Source organism: Platichthys flesus, chromosome 12, assembly GCF_949316205.1.
Source record: "Platichthys flesus chromosome 12, fPlaFle2.1, whole genome shotgun sequence".
NCBI lineage: Eukaryota > Metazoa > Chordata > Actinopteri > Pleuronectiformes > Pleuronectidae > Platichthys > Platichthys flesus.
In genome coordinates this window covers 17,857,903-17,877,120 of record NC_084956.1, presented here as the reverse complement: position 1 = coordinate 17,877,120, position 19,218 = coordinate 17,857,903, and the positions used below count along the sequence as shown (strand labels likewise).

The 19,218-nt window shown below is 40.4% G+C and overlaps 2 protein-coding genes across 2 annotated transcripts; both read left to right on the top strand.

Annotated features, from left to right (window-relative positions):
• Positions 1 to 368: 368 nt before the first annotated feature.
• Positions 369 to 6,696, top strand: si:ch211-117n7.7 (Monoacylglycerol lipase ABHD12-like). Its single transcript, XM_062401107.1, has 13 exons — positions 369 to 579; positions 3,393 to 3,505; positions 3,608 to 3,713; positions 3,848 to 3,967; positions 4,120 to 4,150; positions 4,256 to 4,301; positions 4,562 to 4,691; positions 5,601 to 5,638; positions 5,728 to 5,807; positions 5,907 to 5,989; positions 6,105 to 6,183; positions 6,321 to 6,442; positions 6,520 to 6,696. The coding sequence occupies exons 1-13, from the start codon at positions 494 to 496 to the stop codon at positions 6,539 to 6,541; spliced, it is 1,056 nt and encodes a 351-aa protein (XP_062257091.1). The 5' UTR covers positions 369 to 493; the 3' UTR covers positions 6,542 to 6,696.
• A 1,631-nt stretch (positions 6,697 to 8,327) lies between these two features.
• tm9sf3 (transmembrane 9 superfamily member 3) lies at positions 8,328 to 19,007 on the top strand. The gene is made up of 15 exons (XM_062400579.1): positions 8,328 to 8,513; positions 9,478 to 9,673; positions 9,811 to 9,933; positions 11,585 to 11,745; positions 11,857 to 11,934; positions 12,249 to 12,380; positions 12,552 to 12,718; positions 13,592 to 13,686; positions 13,779 to 13,909; positions 14,610 to 14,749; positions 15,396 to 15,464; positions 15,546 to 15,692; positions 16,326 to 16,409; positions 16,607 to 16,683; positions 17,376 to 19,007. The coding sequence occupies exons 1-15, from the start codon at positions 8,421 to 8,423 to the stop codon at positions 17,441 to 17,443; spliced, it is 1,761 nt and encodes a 586-aa protein (XP_062256563.1). The 5' UTR covers positions 8,328 to 8,420; the 3' UTR covers positions 17,444 to 19,007.
• The last annotated feature ends 211 nt before the right edge of the window (positions 19,008 to 19,218 follow it).

Genomic DNA, 19,218 nt, shown 5'->3' with positions numbered 1-19,218 from the left:
CACTTGAACAAACACCAGTGTGATACAATTAGCATTTTTGGTAAAAGAGAATGTACTTGACTTGTGCTTAGATTTTTTTTGTGCGGGTGTGTTTGTGTGTGTGTGTGTGTGGGGGGGGGGTCCATGTCCCTTCCACTAACATGAAAGAGGAAGCATTTCTCACCTGTACTGCAGCCAGCAGCCAGGTGGCGATGGAGACACATTACTTGAGGTAGCTGACCTCAGGCATAAGGCTAGGAACAGTAAACAGTGTACTGTGCTGTCCTTAAGGTGGCGTCGTGTGCAACGTGTATTGTGCTTTGTGATAACATGATATAAAGCAGCGCTACCTTAACAAGCACTGGTTCCTCCCCTTCCTCGGGTTTTAAGTGAACTTTGATCCAACTTGTGTTCGCTACTAATCAACAGTCAGAGAACTGAGAGAAGTGAAGATATATACACATGTATACACATCTATCATATATATAATCAGTGCGACTGACGAGGAGACGCCATGAAGAGACGAGTGGTTCAGCAGACTCCTTCAACTTCCGGAGTTGCAGCAGCTCAGAGAACTAAGCAGAGGAAGGAGGAGACATTGTGAGTTCACTAGAATCACCTCTCTGAATCTTTACACATATGTCAGTCACTGTGGATCAATGCTTTTTACTAGTTTGCATTTCAACGAAACAAGATAATCCAGTTTAAAAGTTTTAAGTTGCAACAATTTTGTGACTGACATCAGTGTCTGGCTTATTTACAGTTGGAATAAATAATGATTGACTCATGATCCAAAGACCACAGTTCTTGTAAATGTGACACTGATCAGGTTAGTGAGATGTTACCAAGTACTTTTAAGTGCATCTGTCATGTATCTGTACTTCTGATTTGTTTTCAGGTACTTTATACTTCTACGCCATTACACATATCAAACAAATACCTGTGCTTTCTACACCACAACGTCTTTGCACTGCGTTGTGTTTCTTATTCATGTTATTTCTGATTTAAAATTAAAAGTTTAAAAGTTATCAATAAGATAAGGGGAGTTGATCCAATCATGGCAGGCAGATAATATTAGACCCCGCCTCCTGCAGCAACACATCTAAAATGGATTCAGAAGAGCCCCCTCACTTAGAGCCAGACATGATGTTGGAGGAGTCCATTGCATTAAGGAATAAGCTACACTCAGCATTTTCTTTTAGTTTTAATATTTAAGTATATTTAAAAGTAAGTGACCCAGCCCTAGCTTCCTATCAAAACAAGTGTATATGACTGTTCCACAGTTTCAAGATTCCCATAAAATTGGATTGGATTTGACAAACTCTAAACTCCATTTCAGGAGATGAGTAGCAAATTTCATCCAGAAAAGTTTTTGTGCACAAAATTGTGCTATCTCATATAAAAGTATAATTTTCTCTTATATTTGGATTACTGGGAATTTTGGATCAATTTAGGAAAAGTCATTACATTTCCGGCTAAGGGAATCACAATAATAGTGTCTTTACTGCTGTCAGATTAAAATAAGTTATGTGTGTAAGGGTTAAACAACATTTACAACACAATGTGCGAAAGTGAAGGATTCAGAATTTCTGGTGCATCGCTATAAAAATAGTTTTTCCAGAAGACATCACACTGCAGGTGTTTATTCATCGAGCTCATTGCCAGCTTCAGAAAAAGATCTGAATATCAAAGTGATTACTGTGGACAGAAGAGACAACAGTCTGATGGCTGCTGGAACAAACCAACTCCTCTGTGTTTCCTTCCGAGCTCTGTGGAGGAATCAGTCTTGGACTAAAGGGGCTCCTCTGGCTGATGAGAGTGTTAATGGAGGGGGTGGGATGTATTGTCCATTAATTGGTAATAGTCTGAATAGCTTCCTCTTTTCTCAGTCGCTGGCTTCAGGGAGTCCAGGCCTGTCTCCAATGACCACCTGCCCTCCTTAATAGATTATTCAATTACTCTCTTCTATATTAATGTTTCCATATTAAGCTTGCAAGGTGAGACATGTGCTGAGCAGCTCTGTATATATCAGTGGGCCTAAGTGTGCGTCCTCATGGATCTCTTTATCTGCTGCATCGGTTTCACCATCTCTTTAATGGCAGCTGCTATTTAGAGATAATTTTTTCACTAGCTTTGCCTCGATGCAGCTACAGGTGCTTATTTCTTCACTGCTCACAACTTCTCTTCACCCTGAAGCTCCTCTCCCCTTTACTGATGCACCTCACCATCCCTGAATCACCTATAGTCACCCCTCTGCAGCTGAACTAAAACAGAGGTTGAGCTGAGCTCAGATGTAAAGTGGTTGAAGAAGAAAGTTGGGATTTAAAGATTAGTAAAGTTGCCTGGTGATGATTTGGTGTCTTGGCACTTCAGATTGGATCGGCATTGATGAGAGAGTTGGAGCCGATCCAATATTGAAGAGGGCATTTCAAATCATCATGTGGAATGACAATTAGAGGAGGCCAAGGCCAAACAGTCTCCTTAAATTCAAGCAAGCTGCAGAAAATTTCTGACACTCGTAAATATCAGTGCCCTAAACATAACATTATACTTTGAGAAATTGGTGAAAATGTAAAATACAAAATAAAAACAGCCTAATCTCACAGTGTTAAATTTAGTGATTAAAACCTTCTGGAACTGCTATGTTTGCAGATCTGCATCAAAATATAATGGGTTCTTTAATGACAAATGTCCCTCAAAAAAGAAAATGCACAACCAGATCAAAAAAATATAAATAATAAAAATGTCTGAAAAAGAGAAAATCCACGCACCTAAAGCTCCTTATATTGGCAGGCTTCACAGTCTTTCTCAGACTTGTGATTTCAGCAATACAGAATATATACATACCATAGTAGATATTGTAATAAATATATATAGGGGGAACAATTCTCAAAATATAAACATGCAAAATTCATAATTGATATTTGGTATTCCATAATATGTTCATTATATAGAATATAATATATAGAATAGTTGTTGTTATAAATACTATCAGAGGCGTCTCTGTCCATGTATTATTAAGCTTCATGGAAATCATTTGTGTAACCATGTTTGAAAACAAAGACACTAATGAACCTACCAGCTGACAGGGGTGAAAACATAACCTCCTTGGCCAAGGTCAAATAATCAATAATTACTATTGTTAAATGAACAGATGGTGATCTGTACTTATTGACACTTTACCAATATGTTCTGGTCTTGTTTGGCTTAGTTGTGAAACTACAATACAACAAATATTTGAGTCGGAGCAGACCAACTCTGAATGTGGTCCGTGGTGAGTGGTCACTGTTCCACTTGTGATTGGATATCAGATGTTATCACCAGGTGTGAATAGGGCCTCAGAGACACCTGGAGGCTCCTTAAGATAAAGCTTGGATGGTTTATAGTCTCTCTCTCTCTCTGTCTGTGTCCAGGTCCCGATGGTGGCTGAAAAGAAGCTTATTGGCCTTCTTTTTCGTCTTCATACTGGTGCCCGCCTTGCCTCGCCTCCCAGATTTAATTCAGCACTTTGTTTACACTCACAGAGGTAAGAGGAAAAAACCCTGTCTGCCTCTAACAAGCACTGTACAGTAAATCCTCCACTTGCTCACTTAAATCGAGCCCACCTGTCTTCTTCTCCTTTTTGTAGTCAGGCTACCGTTCTTCCATGACCTCCGCCAACCTGCTGATCTCTCCCTTAATCACACAATCAACATGTACTTGACATCAGAGGAGGGAATCTCCCTCGGCGTATGGTGAGTACAGGCCAAGCTCAACCGTGTCTTTTTCAAGCATTGGTGTAAAAAGGCAAAAAGGACAATACCCGTTTTTTAATGATCTAATTATCAGTCATGTCTCTGAACCGATTTGTGGTTTCAAACTGTTCAAGGCACACTGTCCCTGAAAGTCGGTGGAAGGAGGCACAGGGGAAGGACTTGGCGTGGTACCAGAACACTTTAAGCGATGGAAGGCCAGTTTTCATATATCTTCATGGGAACACGGGCGCAAGGTATAATGAATAATGCATTCGTCCTATAGTTGGCTCCTGCAGAGGCAGAGAGAAGATGTTCTACACCACTGGACATATTTTTTCTTTTCCTTTTTTTTCTCCAAAATCACCAATTTATTAACACTTGTGTTTTGTCTGAATCATTCCAACAGGGTAGCCCCTCATCGGGTGGGAGTGGCAAAAGTGAGTGACCAACAGCACAAACATATTGCTTTTATGGCGCTCTAATAAAAAATATAACGTCTCAGTAGCCATTATGATGATAAATAAGCCTTTTTATGTCAACAGATATTGAGTGCACTTGATTTCCACGTACTGGTGCCTGATTACAGAGGTTGGTGCTGAGTCTTCTTTTAAACATGATTTCCATTATACCACAAAAGCTTCTCTCATTGGTTTAATATATTCACGATCACTGAAGAGTCACTCTGCAGCTTGATCACCTGCTTGTTGTGAGACAGCTACCAGACAGTAGTTCAACTGAGGGTCAGCCCCTAGTGCAGGTTCCCCTCTGAGTGACTGCCACCTTGTGGCAGAGCGAGGCAGCTGCTTGATGTTTCAGTGCGCAGCAGCTGACATGAGAAACTTTGGCAGGGTTTGGAGACTCCACTGGGGAGCCGACTGAGGCCGGACTGACCACTGACGCCCTCTACTTGTACAACTGGGTCAAAGCTCGCAGTGGAAACAGCCTGGTTGTCGTCTGGGGACACTCTCTTGGCACCGGGTGAGATGGAAACAACTCAAAATCCAAACACTGCTGTAGAGCTTGTGCACTGTATACAATTCTGATTTCTTTTACTTAAAACTTGGGGTAACAGACTGCAAAGTTTACACTTTAATATAACTTTTGTTATCCATTTCTAACTGATTCAATCTGTAGCATTTGGCCTGAGCCATAATGACTGAAGAGATAAAGAAAATAGCTCCACAAAAAAACACAAACCTTCAGAAAACTTAAATTCAGCACAAGAACCAATGATCCAAAGATTTCTCTAAAATAGTGATTAGTTATACAATTGAGTATCTTAAAATATTTTTGCAAGTGTCGCTCCATTTTGGACTGACGACAGTCACACACAGAAACACAAAAAATCTCAAACACAGTGTAGCAGGTGGATCTTGATACAAACTGCAGAACAATCTCACCATCTTGAATTAGACAGTTAATACTGGAAATAGTATAAACTGTAACTGACTTTATATATGTGCTTAGTAAATTATTACATTTGAATTCATACCAAACAATTGATTCTCTGTAAAAAACATCATACATTTAAGATGAAAGTAACTGAAATCGGGTTTCAGCTCAAATCAACCTGCCCCCATCAGAAGTAGTTAAAGAAGAAAGTGTTTGAATCATTGATAATAATAATAATTTTCTCTGGTTGGTTTTACCTGTGGTTGGTGAAGGATGGTGCAAAAACTGCTAACTTGATTTCCACACTAACTTGAAAATGCAGATTTAGGGACAGATCCAAGATTTGTCCACTTTTTTTCCTTTCCTAAGCCACTTTGAGACCTCCTGTGCAGGATTGTTTGTGCTTGGAGGAGGTTTGCTCGGGAGTGAGCTAATGGTTGAAGTTATAGACAAAATGTAGAAACTGAGGTTGTTGTTTTTCACATCTCTGTGCAGTGTGGGCACCAACACTGCAGCAAAACTGATTGAGCAAGGTAAGTTATGTTACCAGGGAAATTTGACAAATATAAATAAGTGGAAGTAACTTCTAAATTTAAAAATGACAACGATTTCTTTTTTTCAGGTGTAGTTCTTGACGGTGTCATCCTGGAGGGTGCATTTAATTCTGCTAAAGAGCCGCTTACAGATCATCCATTTTCTTGGGTAGATAAATCTCACTTTTGGTATTAGATTTGTAAATATCATGGCGCTGCCCCTGCATTACACAAAATCCTGACATATTCAATTTCTTCCTGTTTGAAGTATTACTGGAAAATTCCAGGTGCTGGATACTTTTTCCCGGAACCATGGGCACAAAACAAGATGGTTTTCCCTACTGAAGAAAAGTAAGTTTTCATGAACTCATGGCTAATGAAAAATATGAGCTGATGCATGATATCAAACACTGATTAACAAATAATGTTGTTACTACCAGTAATATGTGTCTTTGTGATCCCGCAGTTTGAAGAAAATGAAAAGTCCAATACTTTTCCTTCATTCAGAGGACGATCACCTAGTTCCCATTCAGGTTGCTCAGCAGGTACTACTGGCAAAGAGACCTTCTTTTTATCCTTGGAAACTGAGGCAGTGATTAGAGCTGGAACAGATAAAAGTGCCTTCTGTGGGAACATTTTTTAGTTTTCGGAGGTCTGAACTTAATTTGCCTTTCTGTCCCAGATGTACGAGGTGGCAGTGAGTGCCCAGAATGCAGAGCAAGTGAAGATAGTTTCATTCGAAGGTTCTCTGGGGTACCTTCACAACGGCTTGTACCGAGACCCTCGTCTACCAGACATCATTAAGTGAGAAAACATGTCACTGATAATATTTTATTTCTACCACATGTGTATCTCATCATGTCTTCACTGTTCCTCTGCAGGAACTTTGTGCTGTCGTTGTAATGAGGGCAAGACGATGGACACCCCCCAAAAAAACACGCCACATTCCAGATGATTTCATTTCAATATTTGTAATTTGTCTTTACCGCTGCATATGTATAAATATAAGATCCACAATGTTTGTGTTGAATACAAATAAAATTGTTTAGCAGATTCAATAGCTGTAAATTTAATTTTTTAAGTTGCAATAGCTTAGGAAGCATTCAATTCTTAACTGCTGTTTTTTTTTATTATATGTGTCAACAATAAATCAGCCTGACCTAACAGAACAATGAACAATACTTTGATTGTGAATTATTAATAGGATAAGATATTGCCTCAGCAAGGGCCCTGCTGGGTTTGTTTGTGTGGTGATAACATTAATCCATAACACTAGGTAATCACTTTATTAATCCAAGGCTTCACATGTCTGTGATTATCAGTAACATTTCAGAATAAAACTTGGAGAAAAAACACCCCTGACCTGGATCAGCAAAACACAATCTTAGTATTCTGACTGCTGTAAATTCAACCATATATTAACTTATTGATATACATTTAAATAATCTCAGTTCCTTTGTTCCTCCAGTTTATTCTAGTAAATTTGGTTTACTCTGTGAAACTACATAGAAATTAGACTCACAAATGTGCCTTTGCTTCAACAAACTTCAATATGTTTGAACTTCACAGAGCAGTTTGTTCTTTCCTCTGTCAATTGTAATACACTACTGCAGCCAAATCTCTATAAAAACCAAACTCAGTGAGGAAAATGGGGAGGTATTATTTAACAAGGTCCAGAGTTTCTCTTTCTGCATGTGAGACAGGTTGTTGTTGATTTCAAGTAATTCGTGGATCTTGGTTTCATACGTGGAGTGTTGAGCCTTGGCGGAGGTTTGTGATTATGAGTCCTATTCTAGTTTCATGTATGTATCTCAATTTTCGTATTTGTTAAATAACATTTTAAAGCTCAGTTAGATGTTACCTGTGTGTTAAATTGAGAATTGTGTTAAATAAAAAACTGCAGGCCAAATGTTATTAATCTTGGCTGTTGTGGTTCTGATGAGTTAAACTAACTTGATCAGAGAGTTGCAAAGTGAAGCCCCTATAGGTTTCTGGTAGTGTGAGATGTAGTGTTTCTTAAAGCCTGTCTATTACTGGACTTTTAAATGTTCTACTCTGGAATAAGTGTCATGTGTTATCCTCTGGGGAGCATGATAATGCAAAGCTCACAGAAAATCCTAGGTGGTGGCTGTTGTGAACACTTCAAACTCCACGGGTCAGTGTGTGAAAGGTGTGATATTACATTACATTACATTTCATTTAGCTGACACTTTTATCCAAAGCGACTTGCAATAAATGCATTCAAACATGAGGGTACAAACCAAGAACAACAAGAATCAAGAAAGTAAAATTTCTTCAAAAAAGCAAAACTACAAAGTGCTATAGGTAAGGGCCATTTATGTGCTACTAAATTGTTAGCTTTAAAAGTGTGCTGTTGTTCAGAGGAGTGCGCAGGCCTCGGGAGACGGTGCAGGCGGTGAATGGAGCAGGTTGTGTGGGGCTGGGATCGCGTTTCCTGCCGCAGATCCGTCAGTCACAGCTCCAGCTCCGGTCCAGGCAGTCGGATGACGTGGCTGAAGGTTGCGGACGCTGCGCCGACACGGTTTCTTTATTCACCGCTGCTCGGACCTCTCCCTGCGCTGATTGGAGGCTTTGAGCCACGTGTCTCCACTTGGCCAATCCGACGCGCGTTCGATGAGCGGTGGCGAAGCGCTTACGCCATATGCGTATGAGAACATCACCCAAAAAAAAAAAATCGCCTCTGTCATACAACCAGGAAGAAGGTGGGATAGCCCCGCGAAGCTAACGTCCCCGATCTTTCTGCACACTTTCTCCGATAACGATGGGTTCCTGCCGGTGGAAGGTGGCAGCGGCGGCGCTCCTCGCCATCGTGGGCTCGTTATTAACGGTGGACGCAGACGAACACGAACACACGGTAAAACAGCGTCTGAGAGGCCGATTGAAAAAAAAGGGGGAGCCTTGAAAATAATGGACGTTTGTGCTCTGTGCAAGATGCTAAGTGTAGCTGCGACGGCTAGCTGCTTGCCACAGAGGGGGGATTTACAGACATGACATAGTGTTAGCTTTAGCCCGTCGGGTTATTTATCCACTTCTGGTTAGCTCTCCTACACAGACACTCAGTTAGATCGCTAACTTGTCTTCACTTATCGGCCTATGTGCTTATGGCTAGCCTCTGCCTGCTAGCTGGTTAGCACGGTCTCCACTCAAGCTCAAGCTTTCCTCGAGCACCGGCGGAAACTGCACTGAAGTTAAACTCGTTAGCGTTGGTTAGTTGCTAAACAAAGTAAAAATAAAAACACTAACATAAAGAAGACTGGAGCCTTGTAGCCTTGTGAGAGTCTCTCTAGACTATTTCCCTGAAGCCATGTCTGCTACTGTTGTGTTTTTTTGCTAACGTTTGACTGGAAGCAGGAACCGCGGTTTCACAGCGTCAGGGCCTGTCGGTGTCTCCTCACTTTCCTCAGTTATTAACTAGATAACAGGTTAATAAGCCATGTGACACTGTGTTTTAAAGCTGACTTGTGTTTAATTAGCTAAAACTGATAAAATGAAGTCCTCGGTTTGTAAAGTGCATCGCTTATCATAGTGTTAAACCAAGAAAGACATGCTATGTGTTTGCATACATTTGAATGAGATAGCTTCCTCCTACTCATCAGAGAGAGAGATAATGTGATTATAATTTTACTATTAAGAAGTATTCTTTAAAAGTAGTAAAACCCAATGCTGTCATAAATAGGAGTGTGATTATGTGCTGAGTAAAGTCCAGATATTTCCCAGTGTAATATCAACTGGCTGCAGAGGGAAACCAGCAGGACGAGCAGAGCTGGTGTAGCATTCCTGCATACAAAGTAAGAGCCCTTGTGTTTTAAATGTTGCAGTACATGGATAAGGAGGAGGTGGTTTTGTGGATGAACACAGTGGGGCCTTACCACAACCGACAGGAGACGTACAAGTACTTCTCTTTGCCCTTCTGCGCGGGCAACAAAAAGACCATCAGTCACTACCACGAGACGCTCGGAGAGGCTCTGCAGGGAGTGGAGCTGGAATTCAGCGGCCTCGACATCAAGTTCAAAGGTAACTCGGCTCTTTCACCGGCTCTCACCTGCTGAGCTGCGACGTGATGAGTGGGAGGTTTTTACAGCCAGTCTTCTATTCCACACGTCACTTTGACATCTCTAACAGAGACTATGTTGTGTTTTTGATCCGTGTAGATGAAGTCATGCAGACGACGTACTGTGAGATCGACCTGGATAAAGCCAAACGGGATGCCTTTGTCTATGCCATAAAGAATCACTACTGGTACCAAATGTACATAGATGACCTGCCCATCTGGGGTAAGAGATGCCCTAAAGAAATGGTCTAATAATGACTGCATGCTTGTGTTGAGTTGCTCTGTGATTTTAAGTTTTATAATCATATTTCCTGGCTGTATCTTCCATTCTGTCTGGGAAAGTTCTTTTCTTATTAACTGTTTAGCTAATTACAAAGGGTTTGTTACTGGCACGTTCACAGGTAGGAAAGAGCTTCAGATGCCAGACCTGACAGTGAAGAGCTCAACTGTTGTTCTATACTAAGGAGGATATAAATGAGTCACTGTCATTAGACTCTTCTTAGAGCTTTCACTCACAAGCTGTCAGTGTGGTAGCAGGTTGGACTACAGTGACACTCCCACAGCCGCTCAAACAGAACTGTGTAATCTGATGTCGTAGGTTGTGGGTGGGTCCATTGTTGTATACTCAAAGAGTACAGACTTTGACCTCAAGTCCGGTTTGCCAATGTGGAAAAGGAACCAGGGTGGTTCATGGTTGGATCATTGGCATGGGTAGCTGTGCTTATTCACAGCAAACTTGGAGCAAATCTTAACTCACTCACTTTATAGCCTCAGCACACAAAAAGCACTTCTCACTACAGTTTGTTAAATCAGCCTCCGATCACATGTGAGGTTAATGAACGTAGAAACATGAACTAAAGAAAACTTGTATGATAATTATGGAGGATGTAATTTATGTTAAACTACACTTAAATACATATAGATGTGTTCTCTTATATACCCTGCCCTCACTGATAATGGTCGGGTGGACAAAATAATATAAACAGGTTGTTACCATGTAAAGCCTAAGAACACCAACTGCAACTTCCAGAATGACCATAAAGTGGACACAACAGCTCTCCAGAGAAATTTCAATAAAATCTGAATAGTGTGACCTTAAGCGAAGTGGAATTTTTTTCAGGGCTGTTACATTTAGGGTGTTGCCACACCTGAGAGTGTGGACCACGGTCCATACCCTTGTTCATGTCTTTGTTGCACATGATCTGGTTTGTTTTGTTTTCACATTGCCATTAAGGGAGTGGACTACAGAATATTGTATAATATATGTACATCCTGTCATTATAGCGAATGTTGTAAAATTGTCTATTGTTTTCACTAGCTCTAAATGAAGTGCATAGAAAAAAGCTGTCTTTCTATTTGAATGGAGAAACTGAATGAACTGCAATATTGTTATTGTATTACTACCAGCTAAATGAAAGTCCTCTACATTAATAGGTAAAGACTGCAGGCAGTTTCTTCTTCTATTGTTTAATGCTGTCTCAATTTCCTGCAATTGATCCAAATTATCCACAAAAAAAATTCACACTATTAACGAACTAAACCATGTCTCGACTGTGTTATTTTGGTATTAGTTAGTTAGGTATTTTACCCTAACAATGCCACAGTATGATGTGGTATGATGTACTGTAGGAGAAGCAAAACTAGTGTATTATGGAACATTCTCATTCATTTTTTTATTGACCTCACATCTTGATTACCATTGATTCAGAGTGGTTGTTCTGCATCAAACTGATTTGCTAGATAAGATTGTTTACTGTGGCCAACAGGCACAAACTTTGACAATAGCTGAACCCTTGAGATTTATAATCATGATGCTGTTGGAGAAGTTAACAAGACGAGTTCTTAAATCCAATGCTTATCAACTTTCTTTTTAGGGATTGTTGGTGAGGCAGATGAAAACGGAGAAGATCATTATCTGTGGACGTACAAGAAACTGGAGATCGGCTACAATGGCAACAGAATTGTTGATGTAAATCTGACCAGCGAGGGGAAAGTCCGGCTCGTGCCAAACACACGGATCGGAATGTCTTATTCTGTGAGTTCAGAATGATCCCTTTTATCAGCTAAAGCTCATAGTACGTTTTTAGTATCTTTGAGAAGAGAAGAATCAGAACATGTAAGTCTTCATACATCTTTCTCATCACAGGTGAAGTGGAAGAAGTCAGATGTGAAATTTGAAGACAGATTCGACAAGTACCTGGACCCATCCTTCTTCCAGCACAGGGTGAGTTGACTATCATGTTTATCAAACCAGTCAGGAACATCCCGACATGTTGTAACAGCACACAGTGTGTTCCCTTACAGTGAGTATGAGTTGAGCTTGTTTCACACTAGGTGCGATGTAACTGACCAACCTGGTAACTTTTGGCTGACTCTTAAACTGTTGCTGCCAGCATGGCAGGGATCCAGCTGGTTTCTCTAAAAGGAAATTTGAGAGACTGAATTTTGGAATCCGTCTGCTGCTAGAGTCTGAGAAAGCTTTTTCCTGCTCAGACTTTTTATTATTCATTCATACAATTTCTGTTGATGGTTTTTCAGATTCACTGGTTTTCCATCTTCAACTCCTTCATGATGGTCATTTTCCTGGTGGGTCTGGTGTCCATGATTCTGATGAGAACACTAAGAAAGGATTATGCAAGATACAGTAAAGAGGAGGAAATGGATGACATGGTAAGTTTTCAGTTTGCTTGTGTGCTCACAGTTAGTTGATAAACGCAGAATTATAATGAAATGTATGCTTATTTTATTATTTTTCTCTGGGTTTTCTTAAATATTGTGTTTTGTCTTTCATCTGATCTTCGTCTCTCCTCATCGTCTCATTCTGTCACTGTGCACCAACAGGATAGGGACCTGGGAGATGAATACGGGTGGAAGCAGGTACATGGAGACGTGTTTCGGCCATCAAGCCACCCACTGATCTTCTCTTCACTCATTGGCTCTGGCTGCCAGATCTTCTCTGTCTCCCTCATCGTCATCATCGTCGCTATGGTTGAGGATCTGTACACAGAGTGAGTCACTGGCAGCTCACTGCTGAATCCTTATTTAGTTATAGTTATGAGGTGGGGTCTGATATTTTATCACCCTAAATTACTGTTTTGGCTAAGAAAAAATAATTTGGCTGAAAAACAAATATGTAATCCATCAGGTAAAGACTCAGAGTTTTTTCCCTTTCATTGAGCAATCTGTTGTGTGAAATTGCCTAAAGCAAAACCTAAATTATTGATATCACATTTAAGAGGATTCAAGTTGCAGGGTAAAAAAGTGAATCTTATGTAAATGTATAGTTAAAAACGTGAAAGAGTTAAAACATGTTATTTCTCAACAAATAGAAAAACCACAGAATTGATGGGTCCTTGGAGGAAAGGTGTTTTCATTAAAAAAATTTAATGAAGCCAACAAGTGATTGCATAATCTAACTCTGTGTGCACGTGGGTTTTCCTTTGGGTTATATCAGCAAAAAATCAAGCTCTGTATTTAAATCTAAGTTTGGAAATATTAAATAAGATGTGAGTTGGGCGAAAGACGTGAATTATTAAATCCTACGTTCTGAACTAGGCCAGTAGGAGAGCACAAACCTCACCAAGGCTAACGCCCTCACTCGTCATATTAAAGATATTGAGAAATTAATCCTGGATCCACCATCTGCTCCCAAATTTAAACCTTATCTACGCTATTGTGGACATAAAAAAGAAAAAAATGAAAAACCTAGTCCATATGTCCACAAGGAATTCAGCTCTGTAGTTTATGAGTGATCCTGCTGACAGACAAATAAACAAATTGCCATGAAAAACAGAACTCCTTGGCCGAGATAATAAAGTCCAGACAGTGAGGGAGAAGAAAAATTCAAAGGACCTGACTCATTCCATATTTTTTCTCCACAGGAGAGGATCCATGCTGAGCACAGCCATTTTTGTTTATGCTGCCACCTCCCCTGTCAATGGCTACTTTGGGGGAAGTTTGTATGCAAAACAAGGAGGTGAGTCAACGCATCATATTCTCTCTGACTATTTCCTGGACAGAAATTAAGACTTTATTTCTGACACTTTTTGATTTGTTTCAACGACACAGGCCGAAGATGGATAAAACAAATGTTCATTGGGGCCTTCTTGATCCCAGCGATGGTGTGTGGGACTGCCTTCTTCATCAACTTCATCGCTATGTACTACCACGCCTCCAGAGCCATCCCATTCGGCACCATGGTGGGTCTGACACAGCAAACACTTCCCTAAAAACCACAGAGTTACACAAAACTCCTTTTCATGACTTGTGCTTCATCACTTCGGAGCAGAATTTTTATTTCTGAAAGATTCCAAACACTCACTCACTCACTCACTCACTCACTCACTCACTCACTCACACACACACACACATATACACACACTCTTCATTAAAAATGTCCTGACTCACGCCCAAACTGTTTCCTAACTACAAACAGCTCTTTGTTGGCTCGACATCACACTCCAGATCTGTTATCGGCACAACATAAAATCAATCAGTCTTGAAATCTTACCATGAAGAAGCTTTATTCCAACTGTACCAGCCCAAACTCGCCAGTTTAACAGATCTGGACAGATTCGGCAGGAGTTCTAATTTGTTCTGGCTGAACCCAAAAATCATCTGACAACAGCCATGAGTCTGTCTGTGTTTTCATTCCTTCTTTATTGTTTATTTTGTATCAGACTTTGAGCATTAATGACAAAATCTGGGAATGAGGAGATCGATCAGCTTCTTTAAAAAACAGTTTCAACTGTTAATTAAATGTTATTGAATTGAAAACAAAACACTAAGGAACAGTAAAGAAGAAGATCATAAAAAAGATGATCTGAAAACACTGGATGTTTCCTGTAAACAGAAACAACCCAATTGACTATTAATGCATTTTGGTCGTTTGTCCCACAGGTTGCTGTTTGCTGTATCTGCTTCTTCGTCATCCTGCCGCTGAACCTCGTGGGAACAATTTTGGGGCGCAATCTGTCAGGGCAGCCAAACTTCCCCTGCCGAGTGAACGCTGTGCCACGACCCATCCCAGAGAAGAAATGGTAGGTGTGGCCCAACTTACCAGGGTCGATTCATTCTACATTACAGCAACGTGCTGGAGACAGTTAATATTCTCATGGTACGTTCATATTGTACACAAAGAAATACAACATCCGTTTACTCACTTTTACCCAAAGATTTTCAATGATATGCAACAACACTAAACAAAATAAACATCATAAACAATAACATCAGAATATCTAAAGCACATTTAGTAGTTATTCTCCAGTGTGCTTTCAAGCACCTGGGCATATGCTCTATTTCTTGTTGCAAGGGGAAGTGTAATGAATGATCAGTGGGCTGTTCTTAATGCATGAAATTAATCCAAAGTGTTGTAGGGCCTGTGTTCAAGTGTTTGATGTCAGCTCAGAAGCAGAAGGTGGATTTGCTGTGTGCACAAACTCTTTGGATAATGAAAAACAGCAAGGCAGTACGCTGCGAGCAGATTAACATTTACAAACATCTGCCTGGCACTGGGGTCTGCTGCCAACAGGAAATGTTAGATGTGACTCAGGGCCACTGTCAGACTGAATTTCCAATCTGTGGCTACCTTTTCTTTTTTGCTTCTAATAAAACAATAAGTCATGTATCCCTATGCCCCGGAGTGGGGGGTCTGACGCTAACACTTATATTTGATCCTGTGATCAGGTTCATGGAGCCCGCTGTCATCGTCTGCCTCGGAGGAATCCTTCCTTTCGGCTCCATTTTCATTGAAATGTAAGTTTTTGCAGTGATACCGACGGTTGTATAGGTTGTTAGCTGATTTTCACAGCTTTGGTGACTGTCCTCATTCTTCAGGTACTTCATCTTCACATCTTTCTGGGCCTACAAAATCTACTACGTGTACGGCTTCATGATGCTGGTCCTGGTCATCCTCTGCATTGTTACTGTGTGTGTCACCATCGTTTGCACGTACTTCCTGCTCAACGCTGAGGATTACAGATGGTGAGTATTTTGGAATTTTGCCTAATGCAATGAAGACATGTCCCCTATAGATGTAACTATGAGCCATGCAGTTAATGTATCATCATAGCATCAACTTTTTACAAGTTTAATTCCACAAGATAATCTTTTTCAGTTTAGTCCCATATCATGAGCTGAGAATAATTACTGATTAGAATAAAAAACTAGAATGACACTCAGTAGAGTTCATGCCTCCGACAAGGCCCAACAGTCCCTTTATGAAACATCATAAAAACTCACTAGATCCGGATTTTGATTTGTATCTGAACACACTCAGACATCAGTCCTCTAAACATGCCTGAAATCTGTTAAATGTCAGGAAAATGCCATATCTCTCAATGTTAAAGAAAGTGACAAAATAATCCTGAAACTGCCCCTTTGTCTGGATCAATGTCAAAATTAGATTTGGTCTTTCTTGACCCTGTTCCACCAAGATTTGTGGAAATCCGTTCAGTAGTATTTTGTGTATTGTTAGTGACAAACAAACAAACTAACAAACGGGGTGAAAACATAACCTCCTTGATAGCTGCAACAAAGAGTGAAAAGGTGAATTGAGTCACTGATTGAAGTAACACCTTTACTGACCATAGCTTTTTGCTTTCCCCTCATTTCCAGGCAATGGACAAGTTTCCTCTCGGCTGCATCCACTGCTGTTTATGTTTACATGTATTCCTTTTACTACTATTTCTTCAAAACTAAGTGAGTATCAGTATTTCTCAATCACATGACTCTGTTAAGTCCAGTTGACCTGTTTTTAATGACTTTGGTATATCATGCCCTGGATGACTTTGAATCTTCAGATATAACTTTGTTAAATAACCTGATTACAGGCTAAAATATTTTTTAAGATACTTCTTTCTATCATGTTGTTTAAATGCTCTTCTGATGTATTCCAGGATGTACGGGCTGTTCCAGACGTCCTTCTACTTCGGTTACATGGCTGTGTTCAGTACTTCTCTAGGAATCATGTGTGGTGAGTACTGGTTTGACTAAATACTGCACTGAACCACAGAGACTCCACAGAGGAATAATAGTCACATAGTTTTGCCAATTCTTGTGAACACAGTCTGTTGCAGTACAAGAGTCATGGAGTTTACTGCAACATCTTATTCTGTCAGATTTCTCTTTATGATAGAATAATGTAGAAAGGCAGTTGCTCAGTGAGATTAATAATCTGAGAGGTTAAATACTAAGAGGCTCTTGAATATTTTGTATTTGCATACTTGCAGATGCCCGACCTGACATTTCTAGCAGCATTTGAGGCATTTCAGATGTATCGGTATCAGAACATCTCTAGTTCTATTAGAGCAGCATGTGTTTGTGCACGGCACAGGCCATTGAAAAGAATGTGTTACAAAGAGCAGCAGTGTGGCTGTCATGTTGTATCTAAAAGGGCTTTTAACTTCATGTGACACTCCTTCTTTATCTTGAAGTATGATAAGCCATAGCTGTCACTCGTGTATCTTTGTAAAACACCTTTAGTGGCGCGATCTCTTGTCTGCGGGAGCTACTACATGCTGCCTTCAGGGTGTGTAGGAGATCTGGCTGCTCAGTCTGTACATTTCACCGCTCACCTCTCCTGTCCCGTGATGAATTTAGACGCAGACTGATGAGGAATTGTCAGTCCCTCCTGAAAGAAACTCACTGACCACATTTGTGTTGCAGGTGCCGTTGGATACGTGGGAACAAGTGCCTTTGTGAGGAAGATCTACACAAATGTGAAAATCGACTAAGGGGCGTGGAAGCAACACAGGGATATTAATGGATTTGCCTACGACGGCGGGCACAAGTCATCCTTTATTACTTTTCTTTCTTGCCGAGAGATTGTGAGAATCTCACCTCGTACAATGTAGTTTTTTCATTTTTCCTTTTTTTCTTGAATGATTTTCACGCCCGCAAACTCGAAGCGAACAAGAGCAAACCTGAGGCGGAAATATCAAAACACCAGGTTTTGTTTCCATCAGTTGAGTTCAAACAAACGTTGGGGCAAATGTTTAAGGCTGACATGGCTTCTCTTTAAAAACCCAGTCCCACCTGAGACCAGAGAACATAAATGTTTATGGATGGAATAGTGAAGCTCTCTTCAGTGAAGAGGCCCAAGTGAATGGAAAGCCTTTCGTTCTGTGTGTCAGGATATAAGAGAGTTCGGTGGGTGCCCGTGTTCTGACATGATTTGTATTTTGTATTCTTGCAGTCACTCGAAATATCATTACTACACAGTGCAGTCGTTTGTTCAGACCTACTTCCACTGCAAAATGAAAGAGAACTCTGTCGACACTTGAGAATCATTCCCCCCATTTTTGCTGACTCTTAATTCCCTGTTACAGTAGCAGTCCATCCAGTCGATGATTTTAGTCCTGCTGTAGTTTACTGTACAGACGAGAGCAGAGGGACTGATCCATGGTTGAGGTACAGTAAATAAGACCAGATTTCTTTTTAAATGGATGTTTGATGTGATCCCATTTCCCCGTTTAGTCTTGTTTTCTTAATGTTTGGGTTTGAATGAAGTCTACTTGTAAAGATAATATATGGATGGGGGGGGGGAGTGTATATAACCTTAAAAATGTACCTTTAGATGTAGATCCCAAATGTATTTTCGTTGTACAGATTTACTACAGGGTGGTTTTTTTTTAAGAATCATTTTGTTTCGGTTTGGTGCTTGGGGTGGGGCTGGTGGCGCCGTTACATCTTGCCTGAAATTGCATGAAGTTTTAACCGAACAATCGGATCATCAGATTTTCATTTCAGTCAGCGCTGTCGACTTCGGTTTGTCTCTCTCTCACTGATCATGAGCATCCTCTCAAAGTGTAAAGGTACATTTTGACGAGCTCTAGACTCGCTATTGGACACTTCTTCTTTTTGATTTCATGTTTATTATTTAAAGCTTTAAACAGGCTCCACACATTGGGTAAGCCATCGTCCCGTCATGTCCCTTTTGTTGCCCAACCTGAAGCATCATTGTGAATGTCAAAGCGGAATGAGGCAGTTGCCTTGTTTCCACAAACATACTGTACAAAGTGAAGTTTATGTACACTTAAAAACTAGATGTTTTCATAGCCACACACACACACAGTGCTGCTGAGTGTTTCAACTGCTTCTTTTCCATTTTTTGTAAATACAGTATGTTCCCTACTTGTATGAGAAGGGGCAATGCCTTTTTTTTTTTCTAACTTCCAGTCCTCCCCCACTGAAGTTGACTTTGGCACCTCATGTTGTGTACCGATGTCGGATTAGACATTTTGAACCTGCATATTAACTTGCTGTAAAAAGAGAAAATAAACATGTTTATGTACAGGGGTTATTAAGTGTGGTTTGGATTCTGAGGGTAAATATTGAGCAGGTTTATTAGATAAGCTCATGCACACAGTAGAGGTGTGTTATTATCACAGGTACACACAGTGCTGCAGTTCAGTGCGTTTTCTGAAGCGTCTCATGGGGAAGCTCAGGGGATTATCTTCATCAGTCAGGAAGAAAAGATCCATGAATAAAACTGAGGTTTCAGGAAACT

Bases quoted from the DNA above. Each gene is read 5' to 3' on its own strand.
- si:ch211-117n7.7 (XM_062401107.1), top strand. From the start codon at position 494: ATGAAGAGACGAGTGGTTCAGCAGACTCCTTCAACTTCCGGAGTTGCA. The intron at 4,151-4,255 runs GTGAGTGACCAA...TTATGTCAACAG, and splicing joins ATCGGGTGGGAGTGGCAAAA to ATATTGAGTGCACTTGATTT. The intron at 6,184-6,320 runs GTACTACTGGCA...TTTCTGTCCCAG, and splicing joins CCATTCAGGTTGCTCAGCAG to ATGTACGAGGTGGCAGTGAG.
- tm9sf3 (XM_062400579.1), top strand. From the start codon at position 8,421: ATGGGTTCCTGCCGGTGGAAGGTGGCAGCGGCGGCGCTCCTCGCCATC. The intron at 11,746-11,856 runs GTGAGTTCAGAA...TTCTCATCACAG, and splicing joins GGATCGGAATGTCTTATTCT to GTGAAGTGGAAGAAGTCAGA. The intron at 16,684-17,375 runs GTGAGTACTGGT...TTTGTGTTGCAG, and splicing joins TTCTCTAGGAATCATGTGTG to GTGCCGTTGGATACGTGGGA.